This window comes from Tenrec ecaudatus, chromosome 3 (assembly GCF_050624435.1).
Source record: "Tenrec ecaudatus isolate mTenEca1 chromosome 3, mTenEca1.hap1, whole genome shotgun sequence".
NCBI classification, from domain to species: domain Eukaryota; kingdom Metazoa; phylum Chordata; class Mammalia; order Afrosoricida; family Tenrecidae; genus Tenrec; species Tenrec ecaudatus.
This window is the reverse complement of record NC_134532.1, coordinates 136,222,385-136,241,940: the sequence shown is the minus strand read 5'-3', so window position 1 is coordinate 136,241,940 and position 19,556 is coordinate 136,222,385. Positions and strand designations below refer to the sequence as shown.

The following is a 19,556-nucleotide window of genomic DNA, read 5'->3' as shown; positions in this document are numbered from 1 at the left end:
ACAATGTGACATATATATATAGTTATATAGTTATATATATTGTTATATGAAAAGGAAAAAAAAACAACCAGCATTTTCCCTTTAGCACAAGTTGGGAAACTTGTGCGATTACCACTTCGAGTAATTTTTTGGACCACGAAAAGGTGAAATGTAGTCAATGCCACGAGAACTATGCTACGAGATATATATGCTACTAGAGCTAGATGAAGAGTTCATTCCTCCAAATATTTGAAGTGAGCATGGTGGGGTGGGTCGGCCTGCCCTGTGTTAGATAGGGTGATTTACTCACATTGAGAAACATGATGTTTGCTTTCTTTATATTCAGCCTATCAAGCTGGGAGATCATCTCAACAGCATTTTGCTTGGAATGTGTGAGGATGTCATTTATGCGCGAGTTTCCGTTCGGACGGTGCTGGATGCTTGCAGTGCCCACATTAGGAATAGCAATTGCGCACCTTCATTCTCCTACGTGAAGCAGTTGGTGAAACTGGTGCTGGGCAATCTTTCTGGGGTAAGCTACAGTTTCCAGTGGTGAACATAGCTCAGTTTTAAAATTGATTAGCCTATCACCAAGATACTGTATCTATAGGTAGCCTTTTCTCAATGAAGATGCTAGAAAGGAGTAGACATTTTTGTAATGTTATTGTTTACTAAAAGTGGTACTTAAAAGTTTAGAAACCCAAGGTAATAACTTAGTGTCCTTGACCTTAGAGGTTTTAGTCTTTTTCAGAATTACATATATTCCTGTGACCGCAATACAATCATGGCATGATAGGGTGGAGACTGTCAGCTCATGTCTCCTTTCTTACATCTTTTCCTAAAGAGCTTTGGGCATATGGTTCTGTCTGTTGGGAACACTTCAAGTAAAAGGTATTGATGGGAAAATGGATTTTGAAAATATTAAAATTAAAAAAAAATTTTACCTTATACCTTTTCTCTTGATCACTCATTTGTCTGGATCCCTTATCACTCTCTCATCCCTGCGTCCCTTCTCGAGCAGTGGCATTGCTCCATAGGGAGACTTGTTTGAATCCCTGCCAGGCTGCCTAAGACCTGAATTCTTCCCTGGTCTCTCCTGTCTTAGATATGAACATTGCCAATGCAAACAAACTTTGTAATAGCTGCGTCTTTGCTCTGCAGTTCTTTTAGTGTGCTATCCTGCTCACCCTCGTCCAGATAATCCTTGGATTCTGACATCTACCCTGAACCTAAGCCTCCCTTATTTTTTAGGGTTAGGGTCTCTGAAGAGTGGGCCTTCTCCTTTTAAAAAAAGTATGATTAATTAGGAGTTAATACATTTATCCTATCATTCCATAGCCCAATCATGTCAAGCAGAATTGTACAATTGCTACCACAATTAGTTTCCAAGCATCCTTTTTCTTCCTGTACTCCTTGACATCGTCTCCCTTTTACCCCACCTGTTACCGCCCACGCCCCTTGTACTATATGCTGTCCCTATAGGTCCCTCAATCCTGGGTTTTCCACTCCAAACACAGGAAAGCATTTAATGCAACTACTTGGCGGCTGGGGGGGAGGGGGGGTTGTTGACCTCCAATGACCCAACCCCTCTGAGACAAACAAAAATAAAATAAACCCAAAATACAGAAAATGTTGAACACCAGATCAGGTCCAGCATACATCAGAGGGGGTGTCAACTGAAAGTTTTAACAGGGCCATGATGTAAGAATGAATTGTTCTTAAGTTGGACGTAGGATTTCGTGTGAGGTCCAAATGTAGTCCTGAATCTATGTTTCTTTGGTTTTTACCTGCCTTTGGCTCCCTTTCGAAATCTCCCTCTTCTTTGTGTTTGTTTTCTTGTGGGTTATCAATTTGCCACTGTCACGTAGCACCAGTGCTGGCTTCCTCAAAATTCCTCATCCCTGAGTGACTCAAGACTGTTAGCCTGGAGCCTTGGGAGCAGAGTGGGCTGGCTACATGCTGGGCTGCCGACCTCAAGGCCTGCAATTTGAACCCAGCAGCCCCTCCGTGGGAGACAGATGAGGTTGCCTACTCCTGTAAAGATTTAAAAGCCTCGGAAACCCAAGTGACAGTTCCACCCCGTCCTGCCGGGTTGCTGTGAGTTGAAATCAGCGAGGTGGCAGCGAGTTTGGCATTTTTGAGTCTTCCTTACCAGGATCCTCCTATGGCTGGCAGTAGTGTAGCCAACACCACATGCGTTGCCAGTTGATGGGATAGATACCTCAGAGATCTTCCCTCTCTGGTTTGCCAACTGCTCCCCACTGGACCACACAGATTTAGTGCTAGAGGAAACACAGGTAGTATAAGCTGAATGAATGAACCCTCAACTGCTTATTTCTGTACTTCTTTAATTACAGAAACTTTGATTTATTTTATTTGTTTTTATTTCTGCACATAATTTTTTAAAGAAAGGTAATGCTACTAACAATATGGAAGTCCTCTATCCTGACTAGTTTCTCATATACTTTTAAATATATTTTTCTAAAATTTCCTCCATGATCAAATAAGCTTGGAGAAAAATAAAGAAAATTAAGCATATTTACAACTGCAGAGCTTGTCAGAGCCTTTCAATCAGTAGTCCATATTCCTGATCTTTAATTAGGATAGGTATACAGATAAGACATTTCTGAAATTTATTAATTCCCAGAGGTTATGATCGTTTACACATATTATAGTATGACTGTTCTATAGACCTCCCTTTGGGAAATGTTCATGTGTACTATCCTCTGCACCTTATACATGAAAAAATAAGACCCAAGCGGTTTGTAGAATTTAAGTTTCCTGCTTATCCAGGGGTCTTTCTGTTACATTATATCTCTCTAACTTCTCTGAGCTGTTTGCTGATTTTATTCCAATAGTAAAATTGCTGAATGTAGTTTTTCCTCTCTCAAAGAAGAAATATAAAATGTTATTGTGTGTCTAATAATTGTCTATGCTAAATAAATTATCTCCATTCCTCTAAGGCAGTGGTTCTCAACCTTCCTGATGCCAGGACTCTTTAATACAGTTCGTGTTGTGGTGACCCCCCAACCATAAAGTTATTTTCATTGTTACTTGTTAACTATGAATCAGGCAACCCCTGTGAAAGGGTCACTCAACCCCCAAAGGGGTTGCGGCCCACAGGTTGAGAACCGCTGCTCTAAGGTGTAGCGTTTAGTTTCTTACAACAAATACTTACTGATCACCAACTGAAATTTGCTTACATTAAAATACAAACACGGCTATTAACAGTGATAGTAAATGTTAAAAGGCAGTGCGGGCTTGAGGGGAGAAGATTTTTGTCGTTCGAGTGCACTGAAAAATAGCATTTTGAATTAGTTCTGAAGGTTAGATGAAGAGGAGAACTCTAGTCAAAGGGACGCCATCTTGGGGGGAATGCAGAATGAAAAAGCAGGACAGAACTGGGCAATAGTCATCAGTCTGTGGAGAACCTGGTGGCCTGGTTCGTGTCAAAGTCAGTAAGCTAGGTCACTGGTTCTCATTCTTCCACTGGTTAGCATTTAGATGCAGATAAACCAGATTGTAATTATCTTTAAAATGGGGATAAATGCACTCGCTTTAGTGGGCTGTTGTAAAGGTAAGTATTACAGTGCTGATGAGCTGCTTTGATGGTCCTTAGAAGAAATTTCCTTTCTATTTTTCATTTTAGCTACAATACCAAAATCCCCACATCATAGCTTATGCCTTGAGGCAGCCTAGAGGACTGAGTAGAACTGCCTCACTGAGTTTCCAAGATTGTTACTTTACGGAGGCAGATGGCCAAATTTTACTTTTTTGGAGTGTCTGTCTGATGGGTTCGAGTCACTCACCTTTTTGCGAGTAGCCACGCACTTACCACAGAACCCCAGGGCGCCTTTGACCTGTAATAGGGGAATAAATGGTGTAGTGGTTTATCCATTGGGTTGCTAAATGAAAGGTCAGCAGTAAAACCCCCAACTGCTCCACAGAAGAAAAATGAAGCTTTCTGCTTCCATAAAGAGTTACAGTCTCGGAAGCCCACAGGGTCACTATGAGTTCGAATCGACTCAGTGGCAGTGAGTTTGACCACATAGACTGTGTAGAAGATTAAATAAGATTATCTGTAGAGCACTGAAGAGAGTGCTTGGCATGTAACTACCTGCTCAATAAATAATAGCTATTGCTAATCATAGGTGGGGCCCTGGTGGCCTGGTTGTGTGTTCGGCTGTGAACTACAGGTTACAGATTAAACCCACCAGCTGCTCTGTGAGAGAAAGGTGGGCTTTCTACTCCCATTTCTGAGTTCTAATCTTGGAAACCCTCAGAGGCAGTTCTGCACTGTCAGAGAGGGTTGCTCTGCCTCAGAGTTTGGAGTATTGCTAATAGATGCTGCAATGCAGAGAATACTAAAGATTCAGGATGTTTTCTTCACTTATTATATACTTTCTTTTTAAATTTTTTATTATTTTATTATTTTTTATTGTACACTTGCAATGATAATATTGCAGAATAATATTTTTATCAGCTGGGAACATTATGCTAGAACTTCAAATACACTGACTTAGACTTAAGTTTTTAAATACATACTCCAATAAGCTTTACCCTAATAATAATCAGGGACTCTTAAAATGCATATGTGTATATATGTATGTGTGTGTATAGGCACATCGTTGGTCCCAGATCTAAGTAATTTTTTTCATCTTTCTCTTCTATTTATTTCTCAAAGCCTTTCCTTTAACTGGTCATTTATTTCTGAAAGCTTCGCCTGTCACTCTAAGCCCAGTTTCCTAACTCATCATCCCTTAAAATATAGAAGGATTTGATACAACTTCCTTTATTACACCTTTGGGTAACGTTATTAAAAGTTGAGATTACTTAAACATTTATATTGCGGGAAGCATCGATTGGAATGTAATTGTCCAGCTCCGATAGGCTCATTTAGTTTGAGACCGTAGCATTTCTCAAAGGTAACTTCTGATAGGCAACACCTAGAAAATTGTTTTTGCAAACAAATTTGGAAATATTTTAAATCTGTTTTCACAATGCATAGCCACAACTGCAACAAAGCTTTATGATTCAAGAATCCACGTGGTTCAAAAATTCCAGATCAAGAAGCTCTTGCCAAGGGCTTCCGTGAAGAGCAAATGTTTTGAGAGTATTGAGGGCAGCGAATGTACAAATGTGCTTTATACAGTTGATGTATGTATGGATTGTGATGAGTTGTGTAAGCCCCTGATAAAATAATTTTTTAAAAATTCCAGAGCAACTTGAGAGATGGAAGTAACTCTCCTTTTGGGGCTGGAGTGGGGTGGGATGCGAACAGTTCAAGTTAACTTATTTTTAAATTGGACTAATTTTTAACTGCTTCACCTTGAGTAACTTGTTTCCCAGTTAGCAGATTACTTTGGGGGAACAGTTTCTTGCCCTTTCATTTCCAGAAGCAGAATTGGCCCAAACTAAGCTATGTGTTATTGAGAATGTATCAATTTAGACAAGGACATGGGATCTAACTCTTAATGTGATCCCCTCCAGAACGATATATCGAGTGTTACTCTGTAGACAACTACTGTGAAAATAAAAGGGAAATTCTGTTGTCAGACTTTACTTTTGCTTGCTTGCATACAGACGGATCAGCTTTCCCCTGATACTGAGCACAAGCCTGATCGGAGCCAAGCCATTCGAGACCGATTGAGAGGGAAAGGATTGCCGACAGGTAAGAGTCTATTAATAGCAAATTTCAGGTTTTGACTTTAAATTTATTCCACAGTTTCCTTTTAGGAATCCGTGCTTACCTGGCTTGGAAGCCTTGTCATTGTGACAAGTAGAAAATCAGTGAGGGCAGGGGAGTAGGGGCATAGATAGGAACCACGACCTTTATACGGAAGCCTTATTCATACTGCTAGACTTCACTCAGTAAATAATCCCCCTTTTATCATTATTTTAGATTAAAAATATATCTTAAAACATGACCAAGTCGACACATGCGTATGTATTCAAACATAAACACTATTAAAGCAAAAGTTTCAGAAAACAAGATTACTCCTCTATTTCTTATTTTTAAATGATTATCCCACCCTAGTTAATTGATTTTATAGCCAATTTCATGTACTACAATAAGTTACATCTTTTTGTTCAGTAAATCAAAATAGATTGTGGTTTTGGTGTGTGCACAACACATTATTATGAACTCCGATGATAATTATTTGATTTAAAAAAAAAGAAATTATTAAAAATTCCAAGCATGTGAAATAAACTAGAAAAAATATTTTATATGATTTTATTTTTAGTCATGGGTTTCTGGCTCGACTTACTTATAGAGTGAACTTTATACTTTGCTGTGTAGCGTTTATTTCTCATGAACTCATTTGAGAATTACTACTATATTCTAAGCATTAACAAAAACAATTTGGTGATAAGATATTTTCTTGTGATCTTAGGGCCTAGAAGAAATAAATGCAAAGATTATTTAAATATATTTTAATAAAATATGTTCTAATTGGTATATCCTAATAAAGTAGATTAAGATGTTAAGATGCTTATTTTTATTTTCATAAGGTGATTGAAATATAGCTGAAACCTCTGAGAATATCCTCATTTTAAAAATTGAATGATCTGGACCTGCATTTTACAGCATTTGAAACTCTGAGTCCTACATGAGAGAAGCGAATTTTTACTCTTTAAGGAAGTATACTGCTTTTCTTGAGAAGTGTAAGAAAAGCAGTAACATAATTTCTAATAAAATTAGTGTATAATGGCACAGTTAGTTCAGTATTTGCTTTGAGTTTTGCACTTTTACTTACGATGAAAATGGATTTTTCTAAAAATGCATTTTGACTTCAATTGTAATAAGTATTTTTACCATAGATCAACTTGTTTTCTCATGCATATATTAATACTTTATATGAGTAAAAAGAACACCAGGCAGAGACTTTATTAAACTTACTATCTATAGCTTTTGATGAAAATATTAAAAGTATTAGTGTTAGGCCAGGTTGACTGGAGAAACAAATCCAGTGACACTCTTACAGGTGTAAGAGAGAGCTTTATATAAAGAAGATTGTATATCAGGAAAATATCTCATCCCAGTCCACCTCAAGTCCCTAAGTCTGATGATACCAGTCCTTAAGTCCCTCTTCATACTCATGAAGCCACATGCAATGATGTAGCATGCAGGAATATCACTGGCCGGTGGGTGCAAAGTCCCATGGATCCAATAGTAGTAGATACATCTCCAGGGCTCTGTCAGCAACCACCAGCAGGAAGGTGAAGGTAGAGAGAGAGAGGGGTGGGGAGGTCCCCAGGACCCTCCCTACTATATGGCCCATCAGGCTGTGAATTGATTGACAGGCTAGACTCCAATTCTATACTTTCTTTTATCAAGCTGAGAAGAAATTATGCAACTATTACAGCATCCTTACCCTCTCTAGCAACTTTTTAATTACTAATGTCCCCATTAATAGACATAACTTCTTGCAGATAGTAATGTTTCTCTTTAGTTTAAAATTATAATAAGATTTGATGTAATGATAAAACTAGAATCATTGAGATACAGTATTCTTACTAAGAATGGCAACAATTTGATAATATATCACATTTTTAGTCTTCTACTTTAGAATAAAATTATAGAATGTCAATAGTGTGATGAAAACTCTTTTTCAGATATGCACACCAAACACTTTAATACATGAAGCGGTAAATTTGCAGGAACTGATGACTGTTTTTCTTTCTTGTTTCTTTCCATCTCTCCCTTATTTATTTTTTCCTGTTCTTTCTCTGATCTCTCTCCTTTTTATTCTTTATTCTCTTTTTGTAGTTCCTTACTTTCATCTCCTTTTCTACCATTAAGTGACGGATTACAGTGGGCATTTGTTTGCTTGCTTGTCTCTTACTTGTTGATTTAGTAAATATAATGTATGTACTATTACATTTTAAAGAGCTATTGGGTTTTTTCCTTATATAAGAGACACTCATATTAACTATCCCTGCCTCCCATTATCCCTATTTCTCAGATATACTTAACCATGGGTCTACAGAAAAGAAAAAACCATCACCTGCTTTATTTACTAATTTTAAAGAATATAAAGTGTTAACATAGTTTTGATGACATTATGTTTGGTGATTCAGATTCTTAATGTTGTGGATATTAATTATTACACATTGTTATTATAAAGGAGCCCTAGTGTAACAGTGGTTAAAGTACCCAAAGGTTGGCAGTTCAACCCCACCAGCCTTCTCTAAGACAAAAGACCCGGTGGTCAGCTCTGGTAAAGATTACAGCCCCGGAAGGCCTGGGAGGCAGTCAGAATGGGTGCTTTTCAGAATGGACTTGATGGTACACACAAGCATTACAGAAAGAGCAATTCGAGATCAGGCTGCATTTGTATAACAGAGTTGCCAATCCCACACACAGAAACACAAATCTTTATAGTTACATTGTAAATGAAAATTAGGCTCTCTAGTCTTGTAGATGGTTGGGAAAGGGAAGCAGTTTCTCTCGATAGTGAGTGGTGTTTGATGATTGGGTATGACATAAGGTTGTATAAAACATTAATGCTTTTAATATAGTAACATATAATCATCTACTTGAAATAAAATTTTCATGATTCCATGAAAAAATATGCAAGACTATGATTTATTAACTTAACGTAGCCTAGATTAAACCTTAATTTGTATGCACAGTAAAAACATAACCAATAAACTATAGTTCATCATTTTTGTCTCATATTACTAGACTATCTCTAACATTAAATGCCCATTGATTTGATTTTTATCCTGGAATAGTTATGTCTTAATTACATGAGAAATCGCCTCTTTCTACAAGCAAGAGAATTTGTAAGGCATTCTAAACCATCACTGATGATGAACCAAGTTGTGTTAACATTTCCGATTGGTGTCATAGGCCCTTAAAGAATGGAGTCGTTCGGATCACGTAGAATGCAGACAGATTCCTCAGATCTTTCCACAATACTCCCAAAATTCACTGCCATCGAGTCAATTCTGACCCTTTCATTTTAGTACTGTCCTTTTATTTTACATGTTTACCTAGCCCAAAGCCATTAGAAAGGTTTATTCAAGCAAAGAATGAAGATGGATAAACTAACTGTAGCCGTTACCAAGCAGAAGCAATGAGCAATGATAAAGACTAGTCTAAAAGAAGTTTAAGATTTTAAAAATAATTAAAGATTTTTCTGTGACACCAGTGTTACTTCATCTTAACAGTTGTGTTCACTTTTCACCAAGACACTGTTTCTTAACTAAGTTGAAAAGCATTCCCTTTCATGCACACCAAGCCACAACCATAGCTCCCGAGCACAGTCTTCAGTAAAGAAAACATCAAGATGAGCAGTGAGATATACAATTAGGTTTTTTTAAAGGGAGAGAATTTAAGAATAATGCCTTTTATCGAAGTGATTTACTTGTTCAACTAAAATGTAAAAATAATTTTTTTTCAGTTACAAGCAAATGACCTTAAAAAGGTCTCTCCTTTTATCTCACTTCAGATCTGTCACACAAGCTAAGACCTAAACCAGTGGGCTGTCTGCCCCCATTTTGTTACCTGATACTGCTAATGCTGATACAATGGCTTCCCTAAGCAGAGAGAAATCAAACATTTCCTGCCAAGCTCAAGGTGGAAACCTACGCCATGATCAGATCAGGATGATAGTGCTTCAGAACTTGGGCGTATTGATAATATCGCATTTCTTTATTATGTACTTGATGAGCACATTTGTGAGGCCAGATGGGGAACTGGGGAGTTGCTTTTTATGCTGAAATGTCATTCTGAAGTTATGTTCTAAGGCATGCTGTGGATTGTTAATTTTTGAGTCTGGATGTGCGAGAGCGAGAAGGGGTGAATTATGACAACTAAGGATATTAGATTTTAACAGTTCAGGTAAACACACATGAACTTTATAAGGGATATTTTTCAAATCAGTGAAAATAAATGGATTGTTTGTACTGTTAGTTTTTAAAATGTCTTTAAAATATTTCATCTGCAACTCTTTAAAAGCTGTATTTATTGTTATCAATTTAATTTTAACAAGCTATGTATTCTCCAAAAGAAAAATACTTATGGTTCCATTTTCTACATTAGATTCTTTGAATTGTATGAAATCTATTGTCTATACACTCTCTGAACTAAAGAGACTAAATTTATGTTGAACAATGGGATTTTTAAATTATAGAATAAACCCAAAACTTACCAGGGGGAATTTTTTAATTTAATTTTTTAATCTCTGGATTTAAGAAATTTAAAATTCCTCCTCAATAGATAATTATGCATTGAGAAAAATTCACAGAAAAAAACAGGCAAATTTTAGATAGTTGTTCTTTGTTAAGAAAAGCTTATAACACTTCATGTGGTAGCCCATTTATTCTGTAATCTCTAAGAAAAAGAATAATAGATTATATTCACATTTTTTCCAGATGGGTAAAGTGAGAAACATGGAAATTCTGTAACTTGCCTAAGTTCAAACATTGATTGGTAAAGCTAGAACTGAAACCTAAGTCTCCCAACAATACTTTCCCCAGTACATTTCATCAACTTTACTTGTCTTTAAAAGTTTTCAAAAAGTGGCATAATAAACACTACACAGATTCCTTTGAACCCTTTGAGGGGGCTTCAACAAGTCAGGGCGGAAATCCATTTTATTTTAATTCCATTTTTCCATGAACTGTTGGAAGCCCCCGCGTATTATACCAGGACCTGGAGATGTGAACACAAGTAGGAACTGGACTTTTATATTATGTTAGTTCCATTTTGTAGAAGGAGGGAGAGAGGAATAAGAACAATGACATAATTTTAATAGAGTAAGACAAGTGGTCTGGGTGTGCTCTGTGCTTAAGTGACAAAAGAACTGATTCTACAAAATGGGGACTGCCGGGGAAGCAGCCGTCAGCTAAAATTGTTTTATGTGGAGCGCCACTGGCTCTGCTTTCGAAAATAACAGCTGGGTGCTGTTCCGTGACCACCATGGGTTGTAAGCACAGAGATTCGCTGTACTTAGTTCAGTAATGTTTATTGCTAGTTAGGTAAGGGCTGCATATTTAGAAAAATCTTCAAGAAGGCAATGCAAAGAAAGGGGAGTAAAAATCAGTGTAAAGAACTGCATTTTATCCAGTCTTCAATCAGATGATTAAAAGACTCTGGGATTATCAGCAGGCCATGATTTTCACTGGTATTGCAAATCTGAACCAAGAACTCCATGCTCCCCCACACTTGCAAGGCCAGTTAAAGTGGCATTTTGAATTCCACCTTAGTGCTTTAGCAACATAATGCAACCATAGTATTACTACATTCAAGGGTGTTTTTAGAAATTATTGTAGTTATAACTTAATTATTGGAAAAACATTACATATTGTTTTATTTACATAAAGAAATATTTTGCTGAAATTCAGTCTGTGAAGTATTAGGCTACATCTAGTTGTGCGGTTAGGGGTTAGGGTTGGGGTTGGGGTTGGGGTTGTTAGGGTGGTTAGGGTTAGGGTTAGGGAGGGTTAGGGTTGGGGTTGAGGTTGTTAGGGTGGTTAGGGTTAGGGTTGGGATTGGGGTTGGGATTGTTAGGGTGGTTAGGGTTAGGTTAGGGAGGGTTGGGGTTGGGGTTAGTTGTTAGGGTGGTTAGGGTTAGGGTAAGGGAGGGTTGGGGTTAGTTGTTAGGGTTACGGTAGTTAGGGTTAGGGCTTTTAGGGTTAGGGTTAGGGTTGGTTAGGGAGGGTTGGGGTTAGGGCTGTTAGGGTTGTTAGGGTTAGGGTTACGGTTGGTTAGGAAGGGTTGGGGTTAGGGGTTAGTTGTTAGGGTTAGGGTGGTTAGGGTTAGGGTTTTGGTTGTTAGGGTTTGGGTTAGGGTGGTTTGGGTTAGGGTGGTTAGAGTTAGGGTTAGACCTAGGGTTAGGGCTATGGTTAGGGTTAGACCTAAGGTTAGGGCTAGGGTTAGGGTTAGACCTAGGGTTAAGGCTAGGGTTAGGGTTAGACCTAGGGTTAGGGTTAGACCAATGGTTAGGGTTAGAGTTTGACCTAGGGTTAGGGTTAGATCTCAGGTTAGGGTTAGGTTTAGACCTAGTGTTAGGTTTAGAGTTAGGGTTAGACCAATGGTTAGAGTTAGGGTGGTTAGGGTTAGGGGTTAGGGTTAGATAAATGGATTGAAACTGCTGATAATTAGGAAGGTTTAAGAATGACAACACCTATGTTTTGTTATGTAGGCAACACTTACTGTGTACTTATAAAGAAGTGTCTGTTTTCCCCCTCCAAGAATCAGATAGTTCTAAGCTAAAGAATCAATTGGAGAAATCGCCACTCAATACGTCTCTTGCCTACTGTTTCCTTCTTCTTGTGGAAACAAAATTTTGTCCGTTTATGACTAATAATCTGATCATGTTGCTTCAGGCCACAGATACCCAAACATCATCACAAACCTGCCTCACACCGTGATCCTCAAATTTCTTCCCAGGTTCCTCAAAACTATCACTGTCTTCTTACTGTTCTTTAACCCTCTTCCTATTTCCCTATCCCTCTTTCTTCTGTTGGCAACCCAGAGTGTCTATAGTTATGGGTCACAGTAATCTTTTATAACGAATAGTCATGGAATTCTAAATTAGTTCTTGTATTGTCATTTTCAAGCTTATAATGACAGGCAATTTGCGTCTTAGTTAAATTTGGCATATTCTATAGAAAGAGAGGAGGAAGTTAGTATAAGATTTTTAATACATTGTTTTCATTTTAATTATGTGCTGGCTCATGTAATTTAATTACCGTGTACCAATGTACTGGCTTTTTTATATAAATATAAGCTGAAATCCCTTGATAACTATTTAATTTACATCAAGACTTAAAAACTGAATACTTATGCATCAGCAGTTTTCCAAGAGCAACTTATGAAAATAGTAATTGTAGGACCATATGGCTAGTGAGAAGGCACAGCGTTCTTAGGATACCATGGCCCGTGAGTATATTGTTAACGCTTTACTCATGATTTACACACTGGGCAGTGTTTTGTTCTGTTTGTGTGTATGGTCGCTATGAGCCAGAAATGACTCCATGGCCTCTAATCACAACTTAAAAGAGAATATGCATTGACCTATTAGACGAGTTATAGAACCAGGATACAGTTTGGAAATTGTCTATTTAAATAATGATTCCTTTAAATAGGCTCCACTGAACAAGCCATATTTTAAATGAAACCACGGGAGAAGAAACAACTATCATGAGAAAGGTCTTGGAATAGAGCAGTGATTACAGAGGAAATAACATGTGCATAATGAGAAAACTTAACACAGAAAAACCTGAGGCTTGGAGTGAAATAAGGGAGTGGAGATAAGTCTCAAGAGGATCCAAGTGGCAGACCTTAAAGGGGTTGAAATTGTATTTAAAGTGAAATTGTAAGTTGCTGTCAAGTTGTTTCGGATTCATGGTGATCTGAAGTATGAGCAATAACATCCATCTGCGTATATATTGTGGCGCCTTGTTTGTTGCTATGGTGCTGGAAGCTATGAGACTGGTATTTCAGACACCAGTAGGGTCATGGGACACAGGTTTCAATTTCCAACTAAGACAAGGAAGAAAGAGCTAGTGATCAATGTCCCCAAATCCATCAGTTAAAACCTTTTCAGATTACAATAGAACAGTGTTAGAAGGTGAGCCCTTGGGTTGGAAAGCATCACACGCAGTATGAAATAATGGACTAAAGTACTAAAAATCAAGCCGTAGTCTACTCTGCCATCAAGTTTGCTCTGACTCATTGTAACCCTGCAAAGGGTTTCCAAGGCTGTACAGTGTTATGGGAGCAGATTGCCTCATCCTTCTTCCACAGAACTACTTGTGGTTTTAAACCACCAACCTTGTTGTTAGTGGTCTAACACTTAGCCAACAATGCTACTAGGGCTCCAAAAGTGCAGTGGTATGTCATGAAAAGCGACTAGACAAGGGAGTGACATCATACAGTTTACATTTTTAAAGGCTCATTCTGGCTGCTGAGTGATGAATAAGTGGGTAAGGGGAAAAGCAGGTGGGGGTAGTAGGGTGCGGTGGCAAACCATGCAGTGTTATAGATTTGGAGATGTGGGTATATCTGTGGAATTAAGCATAGAAAGGCCAGGAAAATACTTTCTTCAGACACTTCCGTATTCTTGGAATATGAAGCAAGGATCAGCTATAAAAGCAATGGGATTTAAGGTGGGAAATACCCTCTTGTTTGATTTTCTCCAGTTAGCTTGAATATGTGTCGATAGTTATGGCACTAAAAGATGCCAGGTGGTTGAGCTTAGCTGTGTGCCCCATATTTTCATTCTTTTCTCATATATCTGTCTTACCTAGGGCTTCTCTAACCGAAATATAACAAATGAGTGTCATTAACCAACAAGTATTTTTTCTCACAGTTTAGGAGGCTCTGCTTGAGGGTACAAAAGATACCCCAATTTCAATTATAGTTTAAGGAGAACATTTATTAAGTCTTAAAAGGGGACAAAAGCACAGAGATACATCTTCCAGATGAGGGAGTCCATTGGCGTAAGGACTCACACTTGGGGAGCTAGGTAAATAAGGCATGGAATCAAGGGGACTGTCACAAATGATTGGTAGCAGGCCCATACAACACAGGGACATGTAAGCTTACAGAAGCAGGAATGAGACCATGACTGAGGCACTTACTGTTAGTTAAAAGGGTTTCAAGATTGGTCTTGGCACCTCCAACCAAAGCAAACAGCAAGACTGACAGGCATGGCTCATGACTGTGTAACAGCCTGTACTGTCCCTGTATGGCCACCTCCATCAAGGAGGCATCCTGGCAAGCCCCCAAGCGAGATTGCCCTTCTCTGGACTGACTAGTGGAGTTAATGTACTTGGCTTTCTACCTCAGAGCAAGATTATCTACACTCTTGGTTAATGATCAGAGGACTTCATTGGGGAACCTGCAAATGGGTTTTGAGCAATCACTGCCACCCATAGCCATTTGCAAAATGGGGTTCTCACAGTTTAAGCTCTAGCACAGCTCTAAACCAGAACTACCAAACTCTCTGCCATTGAGTGAATTTTCACTCATAGAGTCCCTATAGGACAGACAGCAACTCTAGGAGAACAGAAAACCTCATCTTTTCCCCATGGAGCCGCTGACGGTTTTGAATTAGTGACCTTGCAGTGACCAGCACAACATGTATTGAGGCTACAAGTCCAAATGCAGGGTGCAGACTTGTATGAGAAGCTTTCACTGTCAGCTCTAGAGGAATGTACTTGTCTCCGAGCATTTGCTCCTGCGTCTCATGGGGAGTGGCAATTTTCTTCCCCCAACTCTGCCTGCTCACTCGCTTGGTTCATCTCTTTTATATGCTAAAAGAAACTGACAGGCACACCCTACATTAATCCTGTTTATTAGCACAAGACAACCTGTTCCCGATGGGTTTGTAACCATAGGCATAACCATAACAAAACTCACTGCCATGGAGTCAATTCTGACATAGCAACCCTATGTAGTTTCTGAGACTACGTTGTTAACGGAGCAGACAGCCTCATCTTTTTCTTTCGGAGGGCCTGGTAGTGTGAACCACTGACCTTGTGGCTAGCAGCCCAGTGCTTAATTCCACGATAACAGCTACAGAGTTTAGGATTTACAACACGAGGACACAATTCATCCCACCCTTTGGTCCACCAAAAAATGTATGTCATTTCTAGGTTCAAAACACATACACCCCATTACATCAACCTAAAAGTTGTAAGTCAATTTCAGGCTCCACATCTCCTCTCATTAAGCATCTAAATCAAATATGAGTTTGTTAGAGCAGCACCCCCACTTTAGAGGCCCGGAGTGTTGGTGACTTGGTGCTGCTGTGGCAGAAATACCACAAATGAATAGCTTTAACAAGCAAAACCTCTCACCCTCTAGGAAGCTAGAAATCCAAATTCAAGGCACCTGTCCTAGAAAACAATTTTTTTTCTCTCTGTTAACTCTGGAGGAAGCTCCTTATCTCTTTGAGCTCTCTTCCTAGGCGATCTTCATGTGAGTTGGCATCTCCCCAATTTCTGCCTGATCACTTGCTCAATTAATTATTTATATCTCACCCAAACTAATCATGGTCATAACCATGATAACCAAATAGAATTATAGTCATCAGTTTAGAAGCTAAGATTATAACACATCTTTGAGGGTAGAGGGGCACATTCTCTATGTTTTCAGGTACTAAGTTCAATAATTCATTGCAATGGCCCCACAGAATTCAACAAACAATATTGATGATGAACAGGTTTGTTTGGGAGGTGGAAATGCTGAGGATGGAGTTGTTCAGTTGGTACACGTTACAGAGTTTTCTGGGGCTCTTACTAAATTCCCAAGGACAAGTCTCAACCCAAAGGCACTCAGCTACAGCTCCATGGTCAGCAAACCCAGCGCCCTCAATTAAGTGCCCAGAGGCACCCTTCTCCACAAGCCAGCTTCTCACACCAAAGTACTCAACTTGGTTTGCTCTGTAGGCTGGGAAACCCACCACTCTTGTCTCACGCTCCGGCTCTTGGTTCTGTTGTTGCTGCTACTTTTCTGCCATTCCTCTAACCTCACAGCGGTCTTCTGGATATCTGTGCAGGGATTTAGGGGTCCTGAAGCATTGCTCCACTCCTGGCTCCTGCTGGTAATGAGACTCCCCTTCCTGCTTCTCAGCGGACTCATAGCCAGCATGGCAATCAATGAATCCTATTAACAATTACTCACAGTTGAATCCTATCAGGTTTTTTTCTGACCTCCCTGCCCAGATTCACACAGGGAAAGGTTGTTTGGTGGGAGTTACAGAGATTTTCGCTAGAAGATCCACATTACACATTTCCCTGCCTCTGCAGACACCATCTAACCTATCACAGTATTATTATACAAGTATTCAAGATTATAGCAATGCTTTCTATTATTCAATAACAATGTTAATGAGGGTCAAAACGTGGTTTGTTTTAGAATGCAAATTACCCCTAAAATAACTGTAAGACAGACATCTTTTGCCAATTTTCTTATTAGATTAGAAGCTGAAGTCTATGGTAGTCATGTGGCTGAGTGTAGAGTGGTATATTTCTCGGTGTTTTTCATATGAGATATCCCAATATCTATGTTATGATTATTTTCACTAAAGTAGGTCCATATTTGGGAGGAAGAAGTAGGACATAAACAATGTTTCAATCTGATTTTCAACTAAAAACACTTGTTGCCATTTTTAAATGAGTTAACCTTTCTTATAATAATTACCTGTCATCGTGGAATTAAAGCTTATAAATTTTAACCTGATATATTGAAAAGGCAAATGATCTCTTAAAATGACTAGCTATATATGATTTCTGGAAAAGCTTTAGTTACTAGTTTATATTGTAGCTCCAGCAAGTAAGTTATAAAAAAGAGAATTTACAAATATACTTAAAGGAAATTTTCAGTGTTTATGGACCATCAACTAGTAAAAATAGTGTTTTTCTACATTCTTTCCATGATTATTTAACATATAGAGTCACAAAATTGATTTATGATGGGCATTTCTGGTGTGCATATTAAATTTATTAACAAAATACACTGGTTTTTAACTATATCAGGAACAAAAGAATAAATAAGAATTATCACTTTTTTATGTTTGATAAATACTGGCACATTAAGTTTTAGGGCAAAAATTATTATTTTAGTACATGGTGGTCTGTTATGGAAACAAATATGATTTCCTATAGAGCATATTTTAAACAGGAATTATCTAATTATAATCATATGTTGGTACTTAAGGATTGGTACTTAAGGATTCTAAGTGCCAGTCTTTTTTTTTCTCACCTAGAATATGGCAATCTCTATTTCTTGTTTAAGCATATTTATATAAAAACATAATGTATCAGGGCCATCTATTGGATTGTAATACATTATTTGAGCAGTATCTTTATATCAGAGGTAGGGAACCTTTTTTTTTCTCCAAGGGCCTTTTAGATATTGATAACATCATGCATGGGCCATACTGGTCAAACATTTAATTAACTCATCAATAATGTGCTGGCTTGAACTGCTTCTTATTGGTAAGGCTGACACTAGTGCCTATTCACAGGCCATATATGGCCATATATGGCCCAGAAGTTCCCCAACACTGCTTTAAATGTTAAATGGGTACACTAGGCATTCTATTAGGGCAAATCATTTTATACATATTTATATTCTATCAAGAATGCTCTCAGAAAATCTTAATATTTAAAACAAAGTAAGTTCACTTGTATGAATGTAAAACAATACAATTCAAAACAGTAAGTTCAGTATTAATGATTTTATTAGAAAAGCAACATTGTACTATGAAAGTTTTGTCAACATAGCATCTCTTTGCATTACCATCACCACCATCCATTTCATCTAGGATCCTTCATTTAGAAAATTGTCACCACTTTCATTGTCATATCAATGAGATGGCTATGTTCTAAAACTTCTGTGCGTACATGATAGATTCTTATCATTCCAGGAAGAAGCTCTACTTCTGATGTGCTAGACATAGACAAGCTCCCATTCTCTGAGCAGACCTTTCTTAACAAAGGGCTTAGTAAATCGATGGGATTTCTGTCCATCAGAGACACACAAGAGGAGGAAGATTATTTCAAGGACTTTCCATCAGATAATAATTCTAGACTCGAAGATGCTGAAAATACCTGCTCCCCTTCCCAGTTTAAAACTAATACAGGAAAAAAGGTTCCCTCAAGCACGGACATCCTTTCCAAGAAGAAGATTTGGGCTTCATCCATGGACTTGCTTTGCGCAACTGATAGACTCTCCACTTCTGGGGACGCTGGCCGATACGGACACTGCCTCCCTGAGGCAGCCACCGGGCGCACTTCGACTGCCCCTAGAAAAAAGGAGGCCAGGTACTCAGATGGAAGCATAGCCTGGGATATCTTTGGGCCTCAGAAGATCGACCCGCTGTGCCACCCACGAGAGTTGCCCACCTCCTCAGCAATATCAAGTGCTTTGGACCGAATCCGAGAGCGACAGAAGAAACTTCAAGTTCTGAGAAAAGCCATGAATGTGGAAGGTTAGTAATTTTGTGTGTGTCCGAAAGAGATGGCACAGCCTTGAGAGTCCCGCGGAGCAGTTCTACTCTGCACCAGTGCTGCGGCTCTCCTACAGGCCGCCACCACCAACAGAGATGTTGGGAAAGCCCAAAGGTGTTCTCTAGGCAGGAGTGCGCTTTCTGTTTCCTTTGCGGCGTTCCCCACACCGGCTCTCTTGCACTGTCTGGCCGGCGGGCGTCATCAGCCAGTGGCCTCGACAGAAGCAAGGAGCAGTGTGGTGGAAGGGTGTGATGCTGCTGCTGCAGTGGATCTCAGACCGCTGGCTTCTAAGATCCGGGAGATTATGATGTGTTTGATCTGGAATGAAGTTTTGAACATATATTTTTAAGATGGTAATAAAGTGAACTTTTAAAAATCAGAAAGCTTAGTTTTGAATTAGTTACTTCATTTAATAGCTCTGTGGTCTTTGGCCAATAAGTTTCAGCTGCTCCATCTGTAAATTGAACCTAATGAAAGTAGCTTAATGAAGTAATGAATGTAGAGTGATCAAGATGTTGACTTATCACACTGTTAGTATGTGGGATACAACAATTCTTATTTGTGAGTGTCTGGAATTGTTTCAGGCCAGAGCTCTAATTCAA

The 19,556-nt window shown here is 38.7% G+C and overlaps 1 protein-coding gene across 17 annotated transcripts in view; it reads left to right on the top strand.

Annotated features, from left to right (window-relative positions):
- The window catches only part of PTPN13 (protein tyrosine phosphatase non-receptor type 13), a 234,606-nt gene that overhangs the window by 84,479 nt on the left and 130,571 nt on the right, over nucleotides 1-19,556 (top strand). For 16 of the 17 annotated variants that reach the window (XM_075544059.1, XM_075544061.1, XM_075544052.1 and 13 more), the window contains exons 5-7: nucleotides 326-511; nucleotides 5,563-5,650; nucleotides 18,372-18,935. In XM_075544059.1, the coding sequence (XP_075400174.1) occupies nucleotides 326-511; nucleotides 5,563-5,650; nucleotides 18,372-18,935 (838 nt within the window). The remainder of the gene's footprint in view (nucleotides 1-325; nucleotides 512-5,562; nucleotides 5,651-18,371; nucleotides 18,936-19,556) is intronic. The other variant, XM_075544063.1, reaches the window with a different exon arrangement.